The sequence below is a fragment of the Sciurus vulgaris genome, assembly GCF_902686455.1.
Source record: "Sciurus vulgaris genome assembly, chromosome: 3".
Lineage (NCBI taxonomy): Eukaryota > Metazoa > Chordata > Mammalia > Rodentia > Sciuridae > Sciurus > Sciurus vulgaris.
The window spans coordinates 18,051,236-18,078,286 of record NC_136463.1 but is presented as its reverse complement, the minus strand read 5'-3'; the positions used below and the strand labels follow the sequence as shown (position 1 = coordinate 18,078,286).

At 35.9% G+C, this 27,051-nt stretch overlaps 1 protein-coding gene across 1 annotated transcript in view; it reads right to left on the bottom strand.

Moving 5' to 3' along the window:
- Positions 1 to 27,051, bottom strand: part of NSF (N-ethylmaleimide sensitive factor, vesicle fusing ATPase) — a 160,477-nt gene that overhangs the window by 96,856 nt on the left and 36,570 nt on the right. Inside the window, exons 5-8 of the mRNA XM_079134983.1 lie at positions 18,508 to 18,674; positions 16,052 to 16,159; positions 15,409 to 15,484; positions 13,108 to 13,263 (exon numbers count right to left, since the gene is read on the bottom strand). Coding sequence (XP_078991109.1) covers positions 13,108 to 13,263; positions 15,409 to 15,484; positions 16,052 to 16,159; positions 18,508 to 18,674 — 507 coding nt within the window. The remainder of the gene's footprint in view (positions 1 to 13,107; positions 13,264 to 15,408; positions 15,485 to 16,051; positions 16,160 to 18,507; positions 18,675 to 27,051) is intronic.

Here is a 27,051-nt window from a genome sequence, read left to right as displayed (position 1 = left end):
TCTTCAAGTTTTTATGAGTTGCTAAAAATGATTCCAATACAAGCTCAACACATTCATTTTTTAAAAAAAGATATTATTTTTAGATAATATGGGAAAGGGGTTCAGTCTTTTGACTATGGCAGAAAACTATCATCTTTCTTTCCTTATGCTGAATAGTATCCTACTAAAGCTATTATCACCTTGAATAACTGAGTTCCTCTCTTGGTGTTACCAATGACCAGCCTGCTGGCACATAAGGAAGACCAGACTCTGGAAAATTTGTAACTCAGGTATGTGAGTTTTCCTATCTCCCTTCCTTTTGTTTCTTTCCTCTCTCTTCTCTTCTGAGTTTTCCTATATTGTTCAGGCTGGTCTTAAACTAACAGGTTTAAACAATCCTCCTCCTCAGCCTCCCAAGTACCTTGGGACTAGGGCACATGCCACTATGTCTGGCTTCCTATCTCCCTTTCTCTAAGTACATCACTGTCACCATTGGCTACCTAAATAAAGAACCACAAAGGAAGCCAAAGTAATTTGGTAGAAACACAAGTACCAATGAAGAGAACTTTTGCAGAAGAGAGTAACATAGGAAAACTGTCAAGCAAGAGTAGTTGTAGGTCAAGAAGGCAATGTCCCTGGAATGCACTAACAATCTGCAATGTGAATAATTCTCCTATGTATAGTTAAGAATTGACTGAATATATTTAATGTGTGGATTAGTAGCATACTAATTATAGGTTTATTCTATAGTAACCATTCATTATCAAAAGGCTCTTAAGTCTTACTAAGATCACCCCATGACAGGATTCTAGAGAGATTTTAAAATCAAAGCACTTTTAAAAAAATCACATAACTGTGGACAAATTCGAGTAAATACATGTGTAAACAGTATAGAAGTTCAAGCTACAGATATTCATATCTTTATATATTAGTTTTTAATCACTTTGGAATAGGACTCAAAGTTTTACCTGCTCAGAGGAAAAATACTGTACCAAAGCCAAAAATGTTGCTTGAGAACTCAGTCATAAATAAATCTTTGAGTAGTTGGTACATAATCTACAGTAACTTTCAATATCAAATTTTGCAGTATTAATAAAATGGTATATAGAGGGGATTTATTTCTTTCTACTCTAACTTTAAAAAACCTGAAGGAACACTGTATTAACTCTTTAGAAAGCAAATGAAACAAAACCCAAGTTTCTTGTGGTATTTTTTAGAAGTATGAAGATATTAAATATGCTAAACATATTAAAGGTGAATCACTCTAAGTAGCACATCATATGGAACTCTAAGGAAAGTCTTATTTGAATCATGGTGGAGATTCTCTCCTAACTAATAACGTTTATTATTATTAAGTTTCAGGCCACTTTTTGTGGGCATCACATTACCAATTCTTTCTTCCTCCTCGTTTCCCCCAACATTCTATTCTGTTGTATCTACCAAGATGGTGGTTGTTTTTCTAAGTCAGTATATCACATATAAGAAACTGACAAGATTTACAGAAGCAACAGAGCATTTATCAGCTTTTCTCTGATGGAATGTGATAAAAAGTAAATATAAATCAGCCAGAGTATGAGTTCGCAAATAAAGAAAAAATATTTCTAAGTGTCCCCTTGACTACCTATCAACAAACACTGCTCAAAATGGGTAATTACAAAACAGCTTAAGAAGATAATCTCAGGTGTTAACTTTTTTCAACAGCAACAACAGTCAAAGTTAAAAGGAAAAATATCTTAATATTTGATTAATGAATCAGGTTATAGAATTTTGCCTTTTACAGAGCTATAAAGTACCTTTTTGGCAATACAGTAATATCAGCTTATCATCTATGAAGTGTTTTACAATCATCTGGGTGCTATTTTAGAAAATGTGTTCACATTAATGCTACCCTGACAATTAGCCTGCCAATAAATAATTCTGCAGGTCGGGGTACCAATGATCAGAGAGTACAGGACTCAGTGCCCTCCATTTCTAGGTTCAGGGCCATGGAAGTAATAAGTAGTGAAAGGAGACTCTAAGCCAACTGTGTTCTAATGTATCCAAGTCTTCTTACTGCTAGTGAACAGATGCTAATTTACCATCACAGGACTGGGGAAGACAAAATTTTGCTAATATTATTTGTCCTTAAAAAAATAAAATGGTGGGTCTGGGGACATAGCTCAGTTGGTAGAGTGCTTGCCTTGTATGTACAAGGTCCTGGGTTCAATCCCCAGCACCACAAAAAATAAAATAAAATAAAATAAATAAATAAAATAAAATGGTATCTGTATGTTTTATCATGGGAAAAAAACTCAGGATATACTATTAGGGTAAAAAAAAAAAATCACAGAACACTGACCAGTATGATCCTATTTAAATAAAAAATAAATCTGTACATGAGTAATAACCATCAAATGTACATAAGTGCATAAATGTTTAGGAAAGGGTCTGAAAAGATTCATGGTAATATTGTTACAGTGACTACATCTTAGAAAGACTGGAGTGGGTAAAATGAGGAGAGATAACATTTTTTACTCTGCATTATCTACGATGTTTTATGAAGATGCATATTTTTATAGTTTGTGAGATAGAAAATGCATGTGTACATGCAGGCACATACCCACCACACACAGTAAGGACCCAATGCCCTACTATTTCAACACTCATAGCACCCGTAAATAAGAATGGCAGTTCCCAATGAAACGAGTGGTAGCTGACAAGTATTTTTCCCCTTACTTCTGGAGTCTAGTTCCATTTGGGACCAATCCAAGAGGTCCTTGCTAAAACTATTTATCCTTTAGTAACGGCATTAGTAAATACGAGGATCTAAGTAGACTTACTAATGACCCCTAACCATCATATCTGCTTTGACTTTTTTTTTTTTTTTGGCAGTGCTGGAGACTGAACTCAAGGCTTTACACAAGTTAGGCAAGCGCTTTGCCACTGAGCCACATCCCCAACTCTGTGCCTTGACTTTTAAAAGCATGGCTCAGTGCTTATCCCTTTGATGCTCTGCTGTTTCCCCATATGGTCATGATGTATACCACGCTATATGTAATACTGCTCTGGGATATACAAACATGGTGTTATTGTTACTCACAAACAGACCATAAGCATCTTGAGGGCAAGGCTTGGGTGTAACTGTCTAAGTGTTATATTTAATTAATCAAATTTTTGGTATTTATGCATTTCTGTAAATTTTTATATTGTTAGCCAGGCACCATGCTAGGAGTAGTAAATACACCAGTGAACAAAATGAAGTAGGACTCTTCCTTACTGATCAGATTTACATTATGTTCACAAAGGTAGGAACATGGGTGTACCTTGAGAGTCTAGAACACACTTGTGTAATAAGTAACTGTAATACAACATAATAGTGCACAAAAGAATTTATGGAATCATTGGGATACACAGGAAGAGTACTAAAGTCCAAGCATTCTGGAAAAAGTAAGATCAAAGCTAAGGCCTAAAGGATGAACAGGAATTGAATAAAGAGATGGTGAAAACATACCCTAGAATACAGAGGTAAGAGACAGTAGCATGGCAAATCAGAGGAACTGAAAATAGCACAGGTTGGCTGGAACCCAGAATACAGGGGAGGGGCATAGGCTGAGATGAAGTGGGGAAGTTTGGCAGATGCCAGATCACACAGGGCTTGTAATGTCTGTAAGGAGTTAAGGGCAGCTGCTAAAGAGTTGAACCAGTGGAGTGACAGGATCAGACTTGCCTTTTTATAAAAATCACTCCAGTTACAGTGTGGAGAATGGATTAGAGAAGGGCAAGGCTGAAGGCTTATGGAGCAATTCAGGCAAGAGATAATGGTGTCCTGACGGAAGAGTGGCAGGGCGAGATGGAGAGAACTGGGTGGATTTGAGATACGGTGAGATTGCAGAACTGACAGTCTATTCTGTGACTTTCTGGAAATGAGGACTGAGGGAAAGAGAGAAGGAATTTCAAAAGTCCAAGTTTTTAGCTAGTATATTGCCAGAGATAAAAACACAGAAGTGGAAGCATGCCTACAGAGAAATAGGAGGCAACTGAATGAGTTTAATTTTGGACTTACTGCAAGATCATGAGATAGCCAACAGGTTATGCTGGTGACAAGCCATCCTCTACACTTGAGACAGAGTAAGAATAGGCATATTTGAGATACTATGGAAGTGGATACAATCAGTCTGGGGAAGAATAATTATAGAGTAAGGAAAAAAAGTTAGTCTAAGACTCTTGAGGAACCCCAAGATCTTAAGGGACATAAAAGAGACTAAAAAAGGGAAGCAGAGAGGTAAAGGGAAACCCAGAAAACCTTGGAGTGAAAGAAGTCAAGGAAAGAGAATATTTCAAGCGAGGCACAGTGGTGCATGCCTGTAATCCTGGCAGCTCAGGAGGCTGAGGCAGCAGTATCAGAGTTCAAAGCCAGCCTCAGCAACTTAGCAAGGCCCTAAGCAACTTAGTGAGACACTGTCTCAAAATAAAAAAATAAAAAAGGGCTGGGGATGTGGCTCAGGGGTTGAACACCCTTGGGTTTAATCCCCAGTACGTACACACACACACACACACACACAGGATATTTCAAGAAAGAATGGTCAATCGTGTGCTTCTTAAACATGAGTAGACTGATTAAAGAAGCTAGCCTCCAGCAAGCTTCCAACAATTCAATTGTTGAATTGTCAACAATTCTTCCTTGCTTTCTTCAAGTCAGCTACTTTCCATGGGACTGAAATTACGTGTAAGGACATTCTCCAATCCTCTACAATTGGGTCCCTGTGATTTTCTTATTTCTAACATTTTCTCACAAGACCTGAGTGTTGACTCCAAATCTATCATCCACAACAACTCATCACCAAATTTGGCCAATTTTGGTTTATAATCTTTTCATATCGTTTCTTCTCTTCCCATTTTCATTACCACCACCCTAACCCAGGTTCTATGTACCACACTACCAGACAACCAGAGTCCACTGGTCTCCCAGACCACTCAGTCCTTCACCTCCTACCCAGGGCAGTCTTTGTCAGACAGAATAACCATCACAATTACCCTACAATATTAATTTTAACTGCATTATTCCATTGCTGAAAATTCTCAAATGACTTCCCATTAAAATTGATTGTTCAAAAAAAAAAAAAATCATTCTTTTTTTTTTTTTAATCAGTGCTGGATATTGAACCCAGGACCTCACACAGACTAGGTAAGAGCTCTACCACTGAGCCACATCTCCGACCCTAAAAATTTCATTTTCAAATAAATATTTATGTACGGCAGTGTTTCACAAAGATTCAGATGTTTTGTTTTCTTTAAAATTTTCAATCTATTATAACATTTTTATAAAATACAATTTTAAACATAGTAATGTCAAATTGCCATGAAAGTTTCTAACTGCTCACTCATTTTTTTAAATATTTTTTTTAGTTGTAGATGGACATAATACCTCTATTTTATTTATTTTTATGCCACGCTGAGAATTGAACCCAGTGCCTCATGTGCGCTAGGCAAGGCCTCTACCACTGAGCACAACCCCAGCCCCTCTAACTGCTCACTCCTGATCTCCAATATTTACCTTATCATGGATTGGTACCAGTGGTTCTTTGTCCAACGATAATGTGTAGATCACAAACAACCCTGAAGTTGCAAAGAAGATATTAGGTTGTACCTTTGAAGGCCTTTGTGGGGTGCTGGGGAGCAACTCCTGGTACTGAGTGGACAGAAGACAGATAAGCTGCTAAACATCCTATGATGCACAGGGCAGGTCCTCACAACAGAATTATCCAGCCTAGCCAGCCACGGTGGTGTACATCTATAATGCCAGCAGCTTGGGAGGAGGATCACAAGTTCAGAGCCAGTCTCAGCAACTTAGTGAGGCCCTAAGCAATTTAGTGAGAACCTTCTCTAAATAAAAAATAAAAAGGTGGGGTGGCTAGGGATGTAGCCCAGTGGTAAATTGCCCCTGGGTTAAATCCCCAGTACCCCTCCCCGAAAAAAGAATTATCCAGTCTAAAATATCCACAGTGCCAAGGCTGAGAAACCTTGCCTTAGGAGTATAATGCAAATGAATAATTATAATAATTTAAGAATTATAGAACTAGATTTTATGAATATAGATGTGCAGAGGAAGCACAGAAAAGCCTAGACTACAAAGTTTAACAGGGATAATACTTAGAAAAAAATGTTGCTTCTGATTCATCAATTTCCAAATTCAACCCCAACTGGACTTTTAGCCTTACTTTCAGCTTCTTTCCAAAATCAGGGCTGTGAAACTGGTTTAAGTTGTGAAGTCTATACCTTGCTTAGTGTGTCCTTCTTCCCAGGGTACGGACAACAGTCCCTTTTTCCCTCCTATTCAAAACTACTCAGCATTGAAGACCTCACTCAAGTTCTCTCTCTTCCATGAAGTCTTCAATAATTCCCTTCAAACTCCTAAATGATTATCAACTATATCACTTAGTTGGTATTTAATCATATTCTGGCTTCCAAAATCATTTGTTAGGTTATGTTGCTTAACTTTTAAATAATTATTTAACATTTACATTTCACCTCTAGGTTGGCAGTTCACCGAAGACAGAACTTATCTGGCACACCTGTAGCACCCACTTCCTTTGTGCATCATGCTACAATAATACTTTAAAAGCATGAAAAAAGTGGTACTATGTGTTAGGCATTACCTACCATCAATTCTTCATGTCTCTTGAGCTCATAACAATTTGAATGTATCAGATTACTAGAAAAGTAGTTTATTTACAATGTGTAGGCAGCCAGCCTCTGCTCATAACCATCTGACCCACGTGCCCATGGGGCCATAAGAGAAAACCCGTGGCTGGGGGTTGGGGCTGCAGCTTGATGATACAGCATTTGTCTCGCATGTGTGACGTACTAGGTTTGCTCCTCAGCACCACATAAATACAAACAAATAAAATAAAGGTATAAAAAATACAGTAACATTATTTAAAAAAAAAAAAAAAAAAAAAACCTTGGCAGGATTGAAAACCTCACAGGGCACCTCCAATCCCAAAAATGGGGCTGGGAAGACCCACTGTAATGGTTTCACATGATGGGCTTCATGAGAGAAGGACAGCAGAAGGGTTTAGGGCATGAACTCGAAGTCCGGAGTACCTGGGTTCAAATCTGATTCTATCATTTACTAAGTATGGATCTTGGACCAGGTACTCCACTTTTCTGAGATTCAGTTTCCCCACTCCACAAAAATGGGAACAAAATAGTATCATCTACCTCATAAGGTTTTCATGAGGATTAAATAACTTAGTACACAAAATGATAAGTAAAGCACTTAGAACAGTGTCTCCCACTAAACATCATCATTATCATCATCGATCTAAATAAAGGACAGGAGAAAATACCATTTTACTGAGGAGTCACCGGAGTGAGATTCCTCAACAGAATGATTTTTTTAATATTAAAAATAAATTTGTGAACAGTTCCTCACATGTCAAAATTTCTGCTTTCCCTCAAGATACCCTTCTCTGGTTCTCTCCTCTACTGCTTCTCAGTCACCTAAAAGCCTGGATGCAAAGGTTCCCTTGTTTGGAGGGAAGACAAACTGCTTAAACTCATCACTACAACACAGGCAGTACTGGGAGGAAGCTGTTTGTAACATATGGAGAAACTGCTTTTCTCTTTTTAGTAAAGTAGGATAGGCACCCTTCCTATCCTCAGTCAGGGGCTGCCATCAAAGTCCTTGGAATCCAGACCCATAACTCTTGGCTCTTCTCTTCCACTGAAAGCTCTGTGAAAGTCACAGGACGTACCTATGCCCTGCCCTGCTCTGTGCCGATGGCCACTATAAAAGAGAAATGCCCTGTGATACTATCTTTTTGTTTGTTTGCTTTTTAAATTATACATTAGAGATATAGGATCACAGTAAAACATGAAGAGAGGGATAACACAGTAAAAGAACAAGTCTCCCTCCACTCCTCTTAACTTCCTTTCACAGAAGTAAATACCTTTTTCAATTTAACATGTTCTTAGTTTATGATGCATTTACTTTCAGTTTTACATATTTATTAACACAATTATGTCTGTATATTTGGAGTTATATCATTTTAAGATAGGCTCTGTTGTATTCTATAATGTGGATATATCATAATTTATTTAATCATTTCCTTACAGTGGACATTCAGGTTAACACTTAGACCTTAATTTATAGTGACCCAAACTGTTTATCTGTAACTAAACTGTAGTTGCCAGGAAATCTAATCCACTGGTGGACCTCTGCAGACAACTCTGCCCCTCCAAAAGATTCATTCTTAAATTTCTGTCTATAAATTAAAAAATACCAGATGAATTACATAGTTTGAGATACAGGCTTTAACTACACTATTTCTATTCAAGTATAAATTCAAAGTAAAAATTTTCAATTTATAAAAAGTTACCTATAATATTTTTAGGCTATATGCTTTGTCTCTAAATCCTGCTGGAGAGATTTTAGAAATCACATGGTCAGAAGCCATTTTCTTCTAATTAAAAAAAATTATAAATTTCTTGATCTAAAGTAAAAATTAGCAAATGACTACATTCTTCATATTCAGGTATCATCTATAAGTAGTTAAAAGAAAATCAGAAGGGGAAAGTTTGCATCTCTAACTACTGAATAACTGCTTTCTTTTCCTCTGCTAATAAATTGTAGGCAGACTTGAACAGATGTCAGGTTGGCATTCAAACCTAAAATATAGCTGAAAGCAAGTTATGACTAATACAAGGAAAAAGATGAATGTCAGAAAGCTTCATTTTTTTTTCTCTTTTTTTCAAATTTCAGATAAGCTCTTTAGCCTTAGGGTTCCTTTTACAGAGCCTGGAGTTCGGTGAGATGTCTTAACCCCCATTTTAAATTGCAATCTCTCTCATGAGTGGGGGGTGTGAAAGTGCATTTTAAGAGTGTCAGTGTTTATGTTAATCTGAGTAAGAACTCCCTTTCTCCCAAATATGGCTCACACAAAACCTTGGTGCCCTTTCTTCCACGATGTTTTATTTGCACTGTTCTTAGCATGTGAAAGATGTCTGGGTGTGATTGAAAGGCTCCTTATCTTCTCCACAGCTCTACTCCATAGAAGAACTGCAGTTTTACTTATGATATCAGAAAGAGTTGCTTTCCTCTTGAATTTCAAAGAAACCTTAAAAATACAGATTGCAAATGGGCTTAGAGAGGGAAGCACAGGGAAAAGACAACCAAAAAGAACGCAGCATCAGTTTCAAAGAATGGGGGCACAAGACCACAACAAGGGGCTTTCTTCCCCGCTAGGCGGCCTGCATGTCCAGAGCCTGAAGATTCTAGAAAGACAGTGAGGGCAGAAACCTACAGTTTCTATACCCTTTCTCTTCTAGCTCTTCTGCCAAAACTCCTTTCTTTGGGTAGCATATGAATCTATTCCCAAGATTACATTTAAAGACCCTAATTCTTCAGTAATTATTCCAGTATTCATTGAAAAGATTTAGTTTTTTGTTTTGACAGTTATAGTCAGGATGCTGAAAAATGAAGTTCTCTGCAGAAACTCTCTTTGCCAACAAAAGAGCTGCAACAAGAATTGGGTAATTAATCAGTTACTTATCCTGAGCATTCCCCACAAAACTGCATGCAGGGAACAAGTGTGGTAATGTCTGAACAGAAGGATATATTCAATTGCCATCTGAAAATGCTCAAGGGTAGCAAGCAGCTGCTGCTCTTATTTACCTGAACTTCCAGACGCCAGCTTTTGATGCTCACACTTCTAGGACTCAAATGGTGCTACTGTTATTCCACAGAGTAAGGATTTAAGGTCATTCCTAATTAAACATCTGTCATTGGGAGGCAGGAGAACATTTTAACTAAATATGTATTTGGTATGCACTAACTGCAAGTTAAGGGTCTAGTTTTCTTTGCTAATGTTTTCGCATACTTCGAAAGAACAGCGGCTGCACTTGAGCTACAGATAAGAAAAAAGTAGTTATACTGATTAAAACAATAACTAATGCCTCAGTTGGTAGTCTCCCAAAGTAATTCCTTTTCCTATTTTACAAATAGCCTCTATCCCTCTGTCTATAGCGCTTTATGTTATTTCCTTTTCTCTTTAAGGATTTCCTTGATTTTAATTCTACAAAGATATAACAGAAGCAAGAAGGTATATACTACGTACTTGAAAGTACTTCAAGAGATTGGAAATTCTATGACAGTTATTTTCACATGTGGTCACATCATTTGATCCCTAATTTTACTGCATAATTATGTGTCTCTGGTTAAGTAGTTTAGTCTTATTTAACCTCACAGCAATATTCTGTGTGTATCTAACCTAAATTTTTAATTTTGAAAAGGAAACATGAAGTTTTACAAACAAAAGGAAAAAAACTATGTTATCTAGAAGCATCGTGATCAATCTCATAAAATCAATGACAGAAGAAAATTCTGAATTTATCACTCTGTAAATTTGAAAAATTGATATATGTAGGCAAAAAATCCATTTAGTTAAAATTCCCATTTACAAAGTAGAAGTCCTCCATATTGCTCTGATTTTGAATCCATGTACCTTGGAATTTGTAAATGTTCGATAATAGACATTTTTTGTGAGAAAATTTGAAACATGATCATTCAAAATACTGTTAAAATAAAACTCATTTCTCTTGAAGATGTGTTAGCCAAAAAGTGGGGAGAAATCAAAATGTAAGAAGAATGAGAAAATGTACATGCAACAGCTCCAACACATTTTACTACTTGGATCTGCTCCTTTCTGAAATCTGGTCATTGTTACACATTGCATGAATTGATATATAGTTTTAAAATCTCTTAAAGAGTCAAAAAAACAAAGTAGAAGTTCTCCACACTCCATAAAAGACAATGATTTGTTCTCAAATCAAAAATAGTTATCTGTTTAAAACAAAAAGTCTCATAACCTACATAAATTATTTGCTAATTTTTTATTTGAATTGATTTAACCATACCTAGTGTCTAACTGAATCCTCAAACCATACAGTTTTGTCTATTTAGTTAACAAAAGAGTGAGGAAAAAATAATCAGCCAATTTTGTCCCCACTTGGCAGAGTGAAAGAACACAGGGTATACATAAAAGGTACTTGTATAATTTTATTTATATTCCATCCAAATGTAACAACTTTCAATTTTACATACCTTTACCAAATTTAATGAGAACTTTACGAGCACAGTGTATTTGGAGTGTAAGGAAGAATTTTACTATCTAATTCCCCCAGAATTCAAAGGAAAAAAGAAGTTTCTATTGGATAATGAGAAATGCCACATGCACAGCAAGAGAATTATTTCTCATTTAGCCATAAAAAAGTAGCTTAATTTTTTTAGACTTTCATAAACTTCATTTAGAATAAAGAAATGTTTACTCTATTCAGCTCAAAAGCCAAGTTAGCTTTATACTTCTTATGTTTTAAATCAAATTGATAAAGTACGCTTCTTGAAGGCAAAAAGCCATAAAGAGAAAATCTATGACTTTTGCTTAAAAAAGACAAACTCATTTTTTGTATAATTTAATTAACATAAAAAATCCAAAAGAAAGGTTCAGTAGCACTCGCAAAATTCAAATTCATTGTCCTTAGTTAAAAAGCACATGAATAATAAAAGGCACACAAGTATAACTTAACTCATTTAGATACAAATATCAGAAACAGGTTAAGTTCACTAACAAATTCTAAACCTATTTTGATTGAATTTCAAACTGTATAGCCAACAAAGTCACAAACCAACTGATAGAAGTTTTACTCTTTAATGTATTAACTACATAACCCCAGACACGCCGTCATGAACACGATCTGGATAATATACAAACAAGAAACTAATGTTTAAATAACTAAACCCTCAAGAGCTTCCAAACAGTGAGAAAATATTTATAATCAAAGAAACAGCTTGCTACAGATGCTGTATTTTTCTATTTGTTAGATGTATAAATGTTCACAGAGATCAAATCACTAGGTCTCAGTCCTCAAAACCAGTAAAATATTTCATATAAAAACTTAAAACATTTGAAATCATCTTTTCAACTCTGCTCTACCCAAATATTCTTAAACAATATTTCCATGTCTAGATCAAAAAACTATGGATTTATTGTGCCTTAAAATACACTACCATGATAGAGAACTATCACACTTTTTACTATTTTCCAAATTAGAATTCTGTTTTTTATGGACTTGGCCTTTGTATCTTTCAGATAAAAAGTATGCTATTGTCATTTCAAGGTGTATAAAACTCAGGTGATGAGGGTCTCTGTCATTTTCTCTTAATCCAATTCCAAACTCGACCTTTACCCAGTGAACAGGTGTGTGCCGTGCCTGTAATTTATCAGAGCGAGCGACCAGGCAGAAAAGCTACCAACAATAGGGGGCTAATACAATCCAAGTACTTAGTGCCTAAAAAGCAGTTCTTATCCCCACCATGATGAATATACTTTTATCTCCCAGTAGCAATTTAAAGAGAAAGAATGATGAAGGAAGGGGAGTAATGTATTTGTATTCCCTCAGTTTTTCTAGATCCTGTTTTTACACTAATAGTCTGCCAGAAGTTGTTATGTTATAAATTCCTTTCTCAGATATTCTGTTGCTCACATTCCAACCCAACGTATGATATGGATATGAAAGCAGTCATGACAGCATTTCCACTGGGCAAATAAAGTCACTTCACACAGATAAATTAAATAAACCTTCAAGAGGAAAATGATAAATGAATAGAGCATTTCTTTATATGCACTATGGAAACTCCCATGTATATCCTGCATTTGTCTTTTTAGATCAAGCTTATCTAATTTAAAAACATGCCAGGTATCCATCTACTAGGTATGAAGACACACTAATGGGATAATGTTATAGTTCAACAAAAAGAAGCAGCAGTCTAATAGATAATGATTATTCATCAAGGTAAACTTGACCCACAATCTTTAGAATCAGGTAAAATTTCTAAATATTCTGTATAGAAAAAACATTCTAAACTAACTAAATAAATTGAGCAACCCAAATATTATTTCTATGATTTCTCCATAAAATTAAACAGTTTGAAAAAATTTCAGAAAACTTATTTTAAAAAAAAGAGGTTAAAACTGAAAAAATATTTGGGCAGATCTGAAAAAGAATTTCAAAACCACTGAAAAAAGATTCTTTATCATTTAACTTTTCAAAAAATGTAAACTTTTATGAAATTTTCCCTTTTGAACTCACCCATCTGCTCCACAATCTCTGGAGGAAAAACACGGGAAGCAAATGCTCGTCGAAAAATATCTGAAAATTCTTTGTCCAGACCTCCTATTCCCATTTTTTCAAAGTTCCAGTCAGGATTGATGATAGATTGGCGATTTTCCTTGGTTTTAGCTTTGCCTATGTCAAACAAATATAATCAAATGTGAAACGAGAATTTCACCTCTTAGTGTAAAAACATAGACAGATACTCTCTGATCATCCCAAGTGAACAGACAGGCTACCCTTATGCAAAGAAGAACATATCCTTGGCAGATTTTCTAATAAAAAGAGTGAGTATGCTTTATCTACTTTGACCCCATTTATGGTCAGTAATAAACTTTGAAAATGACTAGCTAAACTTATGCTGTAGTCTATTTGTAATCAATTCATGGAACTTGATTTCATTAGCCTTTAACCAAATTAATTAACTTGGTTGATTAGAAGAAACACCACATGCATATCAAATGAAGACACACTAGCTGCCAGAAATGCAACTAAAATCCAGCAATCTCTCAAGGCTCTTAAAAATAAGTATATTTAAAAATAAATGAATTTATCTAGATTAAGCTTATAATCTGGTATGTAACCCCGCTTAGCCTGAGAAGATAGCACTAAGTAATTTTGATGTCTTATTTGCTTCTCTTCAAATGTATACAAAAGTCTAAACTCACTCTAAAGACTTTATTGGCTACAAAATTCATGTTTACAGATTCTCTTACAAGGGTAAAAAATTTCTAATTTAAATGTCAGAGTGCCACCTAAAGTAACTTAAGAGAACCACATCTACTAATTCAAAGAATGAGTTACCTTAGTACACTCTATTATTAACAAAAACAACAACAGAAAAGTGAGAACATATTTTTATAAAGTCAGGGAAGTAAATATCACATATAAAAAAGTTTAGACGGTAATTTTATGGTTAGAGTTTCGAGAACTTGAGATTTCTTTTCAGAAGGTTATCAAAAATATTTTGCTTACATTCCACTGCCCTCTTGTGGTCAAATTTACTACATGCATATCATGCCTTTGCTTGGATTACTTGAAAATACCTGCATTTGTGTGAAAGCTATGCAATTCCCTTGAGATAAAATATCTTAACAAAAGGTGTAAAAAGAAAAACAAACACACAAAAAAATAATAAATATATTAGATCAAGAATAGATTGGGATATATCCATCATTCATAAAAGTGACATTATATAGCCATGAAAAATCGCATGTAGAGGTGTACTTAAGATGCTTGAAAAATGTTGTCAAAAAAATCACAAATTATAAAACGGTATAAAAATAAAATAAAAATTTAGAATATGATGGAACATGTATATTTTATAATTTAGATAAACAATAAGAGAAAATAGTAATTGATAGACCCAGAAAATAGGCCTCACATGTAGAGAAAGTTAGGTAAACCTGGAAATGATAGTGTGCAGTCAGCAAAAACCCTCTACCTTCTAATGGAGTAGACATGAACATAATTAAATCAATCAAAAGTAAGATTTATTATCCAGTTAGTAGCATTGTATTTTGATGAACAACTGTTCTTCAAGACTAAACTGCATTATTTTAATATAATAAAAGTAGGGCTAAAGTACAAGAGTAGGACTGGACAATGAACATACTGGAAAGATATTAACTGTGCATTCATCACTTGATCACTAATAAAATTAATGATAGTATCTCATTTAACACAACCACCAGATGACCAGTTATAAAGTGACTAATTCTCAAGATCATGAAACATAATGAAATTCTGAGAAACTGTGCTAACTGCAATATGGGATGATCCTGAATGAGATCCTGGAACAGAAAAAGAATATAATGGAAAAACCGGTGAAATCCAAATAAAGACTGCATTTAAGTCAGTAGCATTGAAACTGTTAATTTCTTAGTTTTGTTAACTATATTAGGGTTATATAAGATATTCGCATTAGAGGAAGTTTGTGAAGGGTATATAGTAGTTCTCTGAGATATTTCAGGAAATCCCCTATAAGCCTAAAATTATCTGAAAATTTAAAGTTAAAAAATTAATTTTGTTGTTTCTTTTTACTTATTTTTAGTGTGGCTATTAGGAAATCTAAAGCTACATGTTTCATATCCTAATTCTTTGGATAATACTGATCCAGATGAAGGTTCTGAAGTTTTTCACCAGCACATCTGGCAAATATGAAATAACCATGATTTTGTGATAAGCCATCTCCTTTCCCATCTGAAAATCATTTTAATTGAGTCACATATAACAAGAGTTCCATTTCACTTGGAATCTTTTGAAAACTGTGCATCTTACCAATAAGATTGAGTGATGAGTTTTCCGCTTTTTCAAATGCGACTTGACTATTTCCAACAACCAGTCCTACTTCAATCTACACAGAAAGAATTAATTAATAATAATTAATAGGCTACTAGCAGACTTTTGGACTTTTCAATTCAAGGCAAAAAAATGAAGAGAAAATGAACACTCTGTGCAAAGCAAATCTCTCCCATTATCATCTGTGTCACTTTTACTTTTTTTATACAACATTCTACAGTTCATGCTTTATTTCAATGTCTGTGTCTTTTCAATAATGTTCTTCTTCTTCATTTATAATAAGTATCCTCAGTTATATTCTTACATTGTGTGCATATATGAATACATAACTACAAATCCCACCATTATGTACAGTTCTAATGTAACAATTTAAAAATGTGAAAAAAATAGTATCTTCAATCAACTAGGATTACAAGTACATAATACAAACTTCAAATTACTATTAGGTCTGTAAATAAGTATATTTTAATAACAATGCTTTATGAAAGCATTATTCTCCCTACCAAAAAGAAAGTGTACAATATGAAAAAATGCAGAGCAAGGGAATAGTTAGGAAAATTATATTAATCTGTACAATTCACATCATAAAGGTTATTTCATAAAGATTAGAAATAAAGCATACCTTCTGTCTTTTACCCGTTGCAGGCTCTCCCTTCAAGATGCTAGGATCCATGGCTTCAATATCCTTCACCAGTAAGCCAAAAAGCTTTTCATTGAAGCTAAACACAAGCTATGTAGAAAAGAGGTAAGGGGAGAAATTTTACTTCATGATGTAATGGCTTGATTCTCACATCTTCGATAAGGTTTTCCAAATGCAGAAAACCAGTTTTCTCCTGTACACCCCTTCTCATATATGCTCCACCAGCACACAACTCACACAGTCAACAACAGGAAAAGGGAATGACGATTTATTATCTGCTAGGGATCAAACACTTTAGGAGGCTACATAATGAATCTGCCTAAACACTTGGGAATAGAAATTCTAAGAAACGGGGCTAAGAGTCACATGATAATGCCAGGGTATATGACTCTAAAATTCACACGTTAAGACAGTACAAAATGCCTACCACACAATTGCAGAGACAGCTTCTGAACGCTTAATCATTAATTCACGAAGTACTTGTTGAGTGCCTTCTACAATCTAGACCCTCTTCTATGAGTTGGAGTGAAAAGTAAATAACAACTCTGCACTACTAATGACTACAAATGAGAGTAAATACTAGGAACAATGATTTGGGCTAAGATATTTACTTCTCTTTATTCTGGAGTGTTTTCTTTCATGTATTTATTGATACATACATGTTATTGAGTTGAAAATGATTACAAACACCAAAGCATTTTCTATTAAACATTCTCCTAAGCATTTTTTTTACTAAGATATTAAGGCTAAAGGCAAAGGTTAAAAACAATAAAGTTTAGGTAGGTAATCTGCATACAATTATGAGCCCCAATATGCAGGAATTCATAAGGGATAAAGCATATGGACAGGGAGTCAAAAATTATCAGTTAAATGGCATCTAGGACAATTCAAAACAGAACAACACTGGGAGTGCAGTACTGGGTTCACTTGTATCAGAGAACTTCACAGTACATGGCATTTCTGAGCCATTAGGGAACAGAATGCTAGGGACCAGCAAAACTCAAACATTTTGGTCTAAGGATGCCTCTATATACTGCTAAAAATTTTGAGGAATCCAGAGAACTTTTGTTTATGAGTATTAGACCCACTGATACTCACCATATTAGAGATTATTAGAACAAAAAACTTTTAAATTTATTAATTTTAAATTAGCAATAATAAATCTATTTTGTGTTAACATGAATAACATTTTTAATTTTAAAAATCCTATTTTCTGAAATAAAAGATATAAGTGAGAAGAGTGGTGCTATCATCTTTTTCTAAATTTCTTTGTTTGGTTTCTGGCAAATACCTCACATCTGCTTCAATAGTCAATGCGCTGTGCCAATACAAACCACGTAGTCTTTGTAAACCTCTACCACGTAGTTGTGAAAGAACATGAGGAAGATGACAAAAAACATCTTGGCATTATTATGAAACTAGTTTTGACTTTGTAGATCCCTGAAAAGGTCTCAGGGACTCCTGGGGTCTCTGAACCACACCTTGAAAGCTGCTTCTATGGAGCTAAGGTATGAGGCAGGAGTCTGAAATGACTAAGAAAGTCACAAAGGAGACAAATGTCACGGTGAGGTTAAAAGAAAATGATTATTTACATGTTCAAACAATTTATGAACTCACATTTAGGTAAAATTTTTTGGAAAAGAAATCTTTCTTAGAAGGTTAATTACGGGATATTAACTGAAGACCCAAAACATGGCAATACTGACAAACGTTTTCTTTTTTTCTGTCTTTGTGCTTGGAATTGAACCCTGGGATTCACACAAACTGTATGAGCTATACCCCCAGCCCTTGGCAAATGTTTTCAATGAAAGTTTAGGCTTCCAAAGTTCTACTAAAAAAATTTTTTTTTGAGAATATACATATGTACATAATTTTTTCCAAGATTCTCAAATCCATAACCAAAAGAAGTCAAGAACTACTTTTCATACAGAAATACATTAGGGAAAGAGAAAGATATCCCAGAAATAAAAAAAAGTCCTACAATAAAAAAAAAAAAAAAAAAAAAAGGAAGAAAGAAAAAAACTTCAGATTTATGTCCACAATGTTCCTAATTTGCAGAGGGAAAAGCTGCTGTAATTATACATGACATCTTAAGCTAAAAGCCACTTTAGAATTTTTCTGAATAGAACTGTACAGGTTTAGTAAATATAACTCCCTTACTTTTTTATCACTCATCTTGGATATATCTGTTCATATGCAAAGCTCCTCTCAGTTGTTAAAAAGAATAATTAAGGGCTAGAGGTGTAGTTCAGTGGTAGAGCACTTGTCTAGCTTGTGTGAGGCCCTGGGTTCAATCCTCAGCACCACATAAAAATAAATAAAGGTACTGTGCCCATTTACAACTTAAAATAATTTTTTTAAAGTAGAATTAATTTTGGACAACAACAGGGATCAGAATACCTATTAAGTGAAAGGAATGAAAGAAAATTTAGACCTACCTGCTGCCCCACTGAGAAGGCCTGGTTGTTGAACTGTTGAATAAATTCTGCTGCCATCTTGTCAGTGTCATAAGGGTTGGAGTCAATGTTCTTTTTCTGCAGGAAATCGATCTCGATGGTCATTGTGCCAATACACTGTTTGGCTTTGTCAAATGTATATAAGGAGACTGGGGGGAAAAGAAGCATTTTTTTTTTTAATTACAAGGACACAAAATTCTTTCTGTGCTTTTAGTAACTAAAATTTCAAATAAATAAATCATAATAGCACTTGACCAAAAGGGGCTTAACACAGGCTTCATCAGAGGGACACAGAGGCACAGGTTTAAAAAATATTAGCCACTAGAGATTTTCTTTTTTATCTGAATTCATTAGAAAATACTGTGTGGTGGCATATATCCATAATCCCAGCAGCTTGGGAGACTGAGGCAGGAGGATCACAAGTTCAAAGCCAGCTTCAGACCCTAAGCAACCTAATGAAACCCTGTCTCAGTATAAAAAATAAAAGGGCTGGGAATGTAGCTCGAGTTCATTTTTGATACAAAGAAAGAAAGAAAAAGAAAGAAAGAAAGAAAGAAAGAAAGAAAGAAAGAAAGAAAGAAAGAAAGAAAGAAAGGAAGGAAGGAAGGAAGGAAGGAAGGAAGGAAGGAAGGAAGGAAGGAAGGAAGGAAGGAAGGAAGGAAGGAAGGAAGGAAGGAAGGAAGGAAGGAAGGAAAGAGAAAGAAAGGGAGAGAGGGGGGAGGGAGGGAGGGAGGGAGGGAGGAAGGAAGGAAGGAAGGAAGGAAGGAAGGAAGGAAGGAAGGAAGGAAGGAAGGAAGGAAGGAAGGAAGGAAGGAAGGAAAAAGAAAATACTGAACAGCACTCTCCCTCAACTTTAACCCCTCCTCGCTTGATGAAAAATTCACAGCCTTCCCCACATGGCCTCAACCCTTTCCTGTTTCTCCTTTAACAGGAGAACAATGTTCCTAATGATATATAATTACAAAGAAGTACTTCTATAGGACAAAGTCTGATTTCTAAGTCAGCTTGAAAAGTACATTTAAAAATGCAGTTTATAAACTTTTTTTAAAAAAAAGTATCACATTATATCATAGTGTATTAGGATCATTAAGAAAGAGTAGAGCAAGATACCCAGAAATGTTCAAGGAAATGTTTGCATTTTGAGTTTACCCAACAAGAAAATGTGATTATGCCCAGTAAAAAAAAAAAGAAAAAATTTAAAGTTTATCACTGCTTTTCAATAGGGTTTATTGAAAACACTTTTGTTTTCCCTATAGATCATTGTCCTAAAATTTACCAATGACTCTTTAGAACACAGTAAAGTTCTTTTAAGCAATCTCCCCTGAGTTGACGCATCACAATTTTTTACCCTCTCATATATACATATTTTTTACATATATACCTCTCTTGACTAATGCTCAGTCTGCAAGCTCCTCATGCACCACTGGAGGTGCTACACATTATGGGTTAACCCATGATAACCCATGGGTAATCTGTTGATACTAGTTATGCTTGTTACAGTAAATATGCAATACAATTAAATAGTATAATAACTCAAAATTTGGGCATTCTAGAATTGGTTTTATAAAATTAAGTGTAAAGTTTCAGAGAAAACTTTAAAAAGTTTCTTCTAAAAATATCATTAATATGAACAAGCAAATTAGAAAATATTAGAGGTGAAATCCATAAAAATCCAAAAGAATTCTCTACTCCTAAATGATTCAAAAGGTCCAAGCTCTCCCTCCCTTTCAAAGAAACCTATATAGAAATTATGGTTGAAGTTTATGTATAAAAGACAACACAGAACTTCAATCTATAGACCAAAACGACAAGAAAAAGCCTTTAACCAACTTTACAATTAACTTCTAGTCCTGGTCGCATCTGATAAGTCTCTACTGTTCTCAAAAAAAATAGGTTAAACAAAGAATATTGCTTTTTTACATTTACTTTGGGCCAAGAGGTTTGGCACTTCTGTGAGTTACCATGGTCAAATAGCGAGAAGCTAAACAGCAAAGTCACTATAATGTAGCTTTAAGTTGGTCTGTCATTACTATGAAACACCTGTTGCAAAGATTCTAGTGGTTTGCAAACCCAGATGTTCTCTTCAAAGGGGATTTCAAATCTATGAGTTTCAATAGATCCATCTGGAATCCAGGTAAATCATTTAAGCTCACTATGCCTTCATTCACCACATTAATAAATCAAGAAGACAGAATTAGGTGAGTCTTTATGGTCGCTCATACTCCAAATTCTAGTCTAAGCTTATTTCTTATATTCTAGCCACTTGAGTTATGCCTAAGAATTTTCTGTAAATTCCTTGAATTAAATTACTTGTGCAATCATATTTTTATATTTGGCTTACTATCTTCAAGGGGGTAAACATTTAAATATTTCAAAAGCAAAATAACAAAGTGATTAAAATGGAAAATGTATAAAGATCAAAGATCTGGATGTTTTGTTCCTTCTTCACATTTCATAGAAGGTACAGGTTATTTGCTGAGTAACTTTTACAGGCAAGAGAGTTTGTTTGTTTCCTTCATATCATGAAAAAATACTTAGGGGGTAAAATATTAATGTAAAAAGAATAAGTTCATCCAGGAACTCCATTTTCAGGGGTCTGTCCCAGAAACACCCTTGATCTTTTGCCTAAAAAAGGATCTATAGGAAGGCTCACTGCAGTTTGACTACTTACAATAGTCCAACACTGAAAAACTTATCAGTAGGGAAACAATGAATAAAATGCAGTAGATCCAGAATGTGGAATACTGTACAACAATTTTTATGAAAATAAAAAAATTATATTTAAGAAAGATGGATGACCCATGAATACATATTATTGAGTGAAAAAGCATACTTCAGAAATATCTGCATAGTTATGCAACCATTTTGTGCAATAAAGACTCCAAAACAATACCATAATATCACAATGCATATATATGGATGTGTGAATACAAGTATAGAAAAATATATGTACATCTTCTTCATACTGAGAAATTTGAATAAGTATACTAAAATATCATCATCACTGGCTTTAGTTTTCAAATGTATTTTACTTTAAGGTCGGTGTTCCTAAATAGAAAAAACCAATCTGTTAACAATTGTAAATGCTACGGGCAGTACCATGGACAGTAACACAAGCAGCACCACGGTCAGCACCATGGTGGGTCCCAAAGAGACTGGCGTCCTGAAGGGATTTCATCTAGGAGCAAAGGGGTACATGATGGACATGTTTTCTTATTTTACAGCTAGTAGCAATTTAATTTATTTTACAGCTAGTAGACTGGTTTAAAATGTTTTTATAAGCAAAAAATTTTACAGCAAATGCTTTGGATAAACATTACAATGACAGGTAGAGTAGAATGGCCAAAAAATGTGTGAATTGAACATCAATCTACAATACTTTACAAAGTATGGCATTACCAGATGGAGGACAGACACACTAGATGACTCTTCCAGAAGATTCTCTTAAAAAAAAATCACTGACTCAACTTAAAAGTCTCACTTTATATTCAAAACTCCCATTCCAGAATCCTTGAACACTCCTCCTTCAACCACATCTCCTATCCTGTCTTTGTTCATCTTTATTCAGACTGAACCAGTTTCCCACTTATGGCTACATCTATATCAGACCCCAAATCCTTCCTGACCTCAAGCCTACTCCATCTGATCACTTGGTTTTACAATTTTGCCTCTAAGTCTGTTGGAGTCATCTGTTGAAAGATCTGAAACTACCCCCACCCAAAAAAAAAAAGGAAGAAAGAAAGAAAGGAAGAAATCATTTCCTGTAGCAAGAGAGTACTATATAACATAATTTAAGCATAAAATAAAGTACATTTCTTAACTCATCAAAATTTATAACATTGAATTCTCAAACATTTTCAGGACAAAAAATATCTACATTAAAAGTTAATTTTTTAACCTTTATTTTATTTATTTATTTCTATGTGGTGCTGAGGATCAAACCCAGTGCCTCACACATGCCAGGAAAGTGCTCTACCACTGAGCTACAACCCCAGTCCAAAAGTTAAATTTAAGCACCCTCTTACCCTTATATTTAGGCAAATAAACTTAAGAAAATTAGAAGCCTAGGCTACATGCAACCCATCTTCTCATTAGATTTTTAATAAGTGCTCATTTTCACCTGCACCGTCTGCACACAGGGAACCCTGACTTCATGCCCTGACCTACTTCCTTTTGCTGCTAAACTTCTCTGCTTTCTCAGCTTCTCACTATGCTTCAGGTGAAGAGGTGAGAGTTAAGGGAATCACTTATGTCAGCGTTTCCCAAAATGTAACTGATAAGAACGATTCAAGGGTGATTTAAAAACACAGACACATGAATCAGATTCCCCAAAGGAGGAGCCTATGAATCTGTTTTTTAAAAAACTCCCCAGATAATTCTTTCAGACAGTGTGGAAAGCACTAATTGTGTGACCTTCTCCATCAACAACCCATATCTAAAGTAATCTTTATTTTTACCTTCAAACAAAAATTTTCATCCCTCTTCCTACTTCCACAAAGAAAAGGAAGAGCCAATGAAAGATGACCTCAATGTTTAAGCTACTTCTAACTCAGAAAAAAATTATAAATGCCATGTTCCTAAATGAGAAGTAAGACATTATCTTCTCACCTTACCAACTTTTCATAGGTATTTGTCTTCTTTCAACCAGTTTAAAGCTACTATATCTTTGAATATCTTCAAAAGCTTTGGTTCTAGAGGATAACAGTGGTCCCATGAATCTGGATATTCCCTAAAACTCCACAGGAGTAGCAAGGAAGGCAAACAATACCACATATAACCTCCAACTGGCAGTACCAGAAGACAAAGAATACTCTGAAACTTAACTTACTTGAATATAGAGAAATAAGCTCCAAAAATTACAGAGCTTCCATTGTGGGGGAGGGGGAGGAGACAACAGAGAGAGGAGACCTGGACATAAACAAAATACATAAAGCCACCTCCAAAAAGAGAAATTCCAGCACCAAATGCTAACTGCTAAGCACAGATATGGGATTTGGCTGTCTATAGCTCCAGGTGCAGGGAAATGACTTGAAAGTCATTTCAAGACAACAGAAGCATCAAAGAATCATTGTTAAGAATCAGATAAATAGAGAACCAGTGGTGCTCTTCATGACATGGCAATGAGGAAAAGAAGTCCATTAGAAAAGAAAATTAAGGATCATGAGGAAACAAAAGAGGAATAAGTCATGTCAATCAAACTCTACTTCTCCATTCATTTCACCAATATTATTCTTGGAAGAAATTGTTGATTGCTATACTGACAGAAGGTAATACTCTTGGGCTAGTGATCTTGTCTACAAAATCGTGAAAAATACACACGCAAAAAAAGTTTCATCCAACATTTGTTGTTGGTTTTTTTGTTTGTTTGTTTTTTGATAGTACCAAGGATTGAACTTACGGGCACTGAGTCACATTCCCAGTCCTATTTTGCATTTTATTTACAGACAGGGTCTCACTGAGTTGCTTAGCACTTTGATTTTGCTGAGGCTAGCTTTGAACTTGTAATTCTCCTGCCTTAGCCTCCCCAGCCGCTAGGATTACAGGTTTGCACCACTGCGCTCAGCTAACAAACATCAAAAAAAAAAAAAATATTGCGCTTCAGCTGGTGAAATGTCTTCCCACAAAATATCAACATAAAATATGGAAAATCCATAATGTAACAATTTAAATTACCTACTCGCAAACAAACTAAAACAAAACTAAACTAAAATGAGAAGATGAAAAACTAAGAACAGAAACAATAAAACAAATGCAATGAGAATTTATCAAATTCAGAAGAACACTGAAGAAAACAAAAAAAAAGGTTCAGGAGTGACGAATAAATTATAAAGTATCTAAGGAAGAATGAATTTGAATGCATTTAATAAGAGGAAGTAAAGAAAGAAAATAACCAATATTTTTAAAAGATTTTTAAAAATTTAAGCATCAGTGAGAAAGTGGTTAAAATGGAAGACAGGCAAAGAAGGTCCAACATACATACATAATTAGGGCCCTTGAAAAGCAAAACAACTATACCAGAGCTAATATATTAAACCATAAACTAAGAAAAGTTTCTGAAAATAACAAAGAATTTAAATTGACATATAGAAAGGATTCATTATATACCTACCTGAGAAAAATCACCCCAGATTCATCAATTCCAAGAAATACACTAATAAAGACATTAAACTTCAAAGACTGAAAAATCCTCAGGGCTCCCAAGCAGAAAAATCAAAATCCTTATAAAGGTAAGACAATTATACTGCATCAGACTTCTCAAAAGCATCATAAAAGACAAGGGAACTGTGATGCAGCATTTTTGAGAAATTTAAGAAAACAGGTCAAGAATTTTATATTTAGTCAGGTTGTCCTTCAAATTCCAATGATATAGAAAAATAGTTGAATATACAAGAACCCAAGGAAGAGTGTATATGCATGGATGACTTAGAGCAATGTACTAGACAACAGGTTTCATTCAACCAAGAAAAACTGGCAAAAGGACTGATTGGGGCTGTCTGAGAGACTTAATGGTAGCATTAAGACAAGTATGGGTCATGTTGGGAAGAATGACATGTGGATATCATATGTTCTGACAAAATGAGAAGAAAAGGGAGACTTACAATATGATTACTGACCATTGTGCAAGTAACAGATGAGAGTTAAAGAATTTCATTTAGAATTGACATGGCATATTTTTTAAAAAATTAAGTAAGGAAAGAAGGGCTCTATGAGAGGTATAGATATAAGTAATCACTGACATAAAGATATAAACATTCTTAAATCACTTTTTAAGAATAGCAGACACGAAGATGGCGGACTAGAGGGTGGCTGCGTTTCGTGTTGCTCCAGGACTCAGGACTCAAGAAGAGGAGATATAGAGAGCCTTGGGACCAACTCAAAGCAGCCGGGCGAGAGTCTCCCACTGGACAGGCGTCCCGGACGGGGCAGGAGTCCTGGACGGGGCGGTAGCCCCAAAAGCAGGGATCTTTGCAAAGTAGAACGGCCGGCGAGGCGCCCCTCCCCCCGCCGGAGCAGTGATCGCAGACAGCTGGGAGCATTGAAGAGGGGGCTGCCCAGAGGAGAAGGAGAAATACGGGTTTGGCACGTCGCTTGGAATTAGAGCAGCTGCGCCAGGGCTCTGGGCAGCTATCCGGTGGAACAGCGTGGTGAGTGGTTTGGTCCCAGAGCATCCGCTCCTGAACATAGGGGGGTTGTCTGGAGGAGGAGGAGGAGCGCAGCGGGGTGCTTGGGCTCAAAGTGACTGCACCAGGGCTACGGGAGGCAGTCGGGACAAGAAGGTGCACAGTGAGTTCTTGGGACTCGTGACGCACCAGATCTCTGGGTGACTGCCTGGTGGAGAAAGTGGTGCGTGGTGGGTCACTTGGTCTTAGAGTGACCGCACGGAACAACAGGTGGCTGCCGGAAAAAAGGCGTGTGGCGGGTCACTGGGACTCGGAGCAATTGTAAGGGGCTCCAGGTGGCTGCTCAGAGGAGGGGCCGCATAGCCAGGCGAAAAGTGCAGAGCAGGGTCCTAGACGGCTTCTTGGTGGAAGGGCCCCACAGACAAACTGAGGGGCGGAGCGAAGGCTCCAGGACTGCAGGCAGCTTCTCTGAGGAGAGGCAGCCGAAGGAGATTCGTTTGCGAAGGGTGAGGCTTCCAGGCCCAGGAGGTAGGTCCGGGTCCCTGGGAACATTGCAGAAGAAGGCTGCCCAGCCCAGGCGGTAGTTGTGAATTGAACGGAACCTCTGGGAGGAAAACCGACGAGCGAGACCTCCCCACCGGGTGACTCCTCCCTGTTGGGTGAGGTTCTCCCAAAAGGACCGTAAAATCAGAGACACAGGCCCAAACTGGTCTTGCATCAGCCCACAACCTACTTCCCTTCTGGATGAACATTCATCAGCAAGTGAAGGTACCTCTGCCCACTAGCAGGGAATATACCCCACCAGAAGGCCACCACCCCTAGGGAGTCAGCTCCCTTGTGGAGCACTGCATTATCAACTTCCTCCAAGATTTCAGGCTACTGAAGACTAAGAGGGGATATAATAGAAATCTTCAGGGATATTATAAGACAATAGAGGAAATCTGCAATATCACAGCGCTCAACTGATACCTGAACAATATGAGAAAACAAGGAAAGAAAATGCTGCAAACAAATCTAGATGTTACATCAATGAAACCCAACGACAGCATGGCAGAAGAAATGACAGAAAGGGAGTTCAGAATGTACATAATTAAAATGATCAGGGAAGCAAATGACGAGATGCAAGAGCAAATGCAGGCACTGAATGATCGCACCAATCGACAGTTAAAAGAGCAAATACAGGAAGCAAAAGATCACTTCAATAAAGAGTTAGAGATATTGAAAAAAAACCAAACAGAAATCCTTGAAATGAAGGAAACAATAAACCAAATTAAGAACTCCATAGAAAGCATAACCAATAGAACAGAACACCTGGAAGACAGAACATCAGACATTGAAGATAAAATATTTAACCTTGAAAACAAAGTTGAACAAACAGAGAAGATGGTAAGAAATCATGAACAGA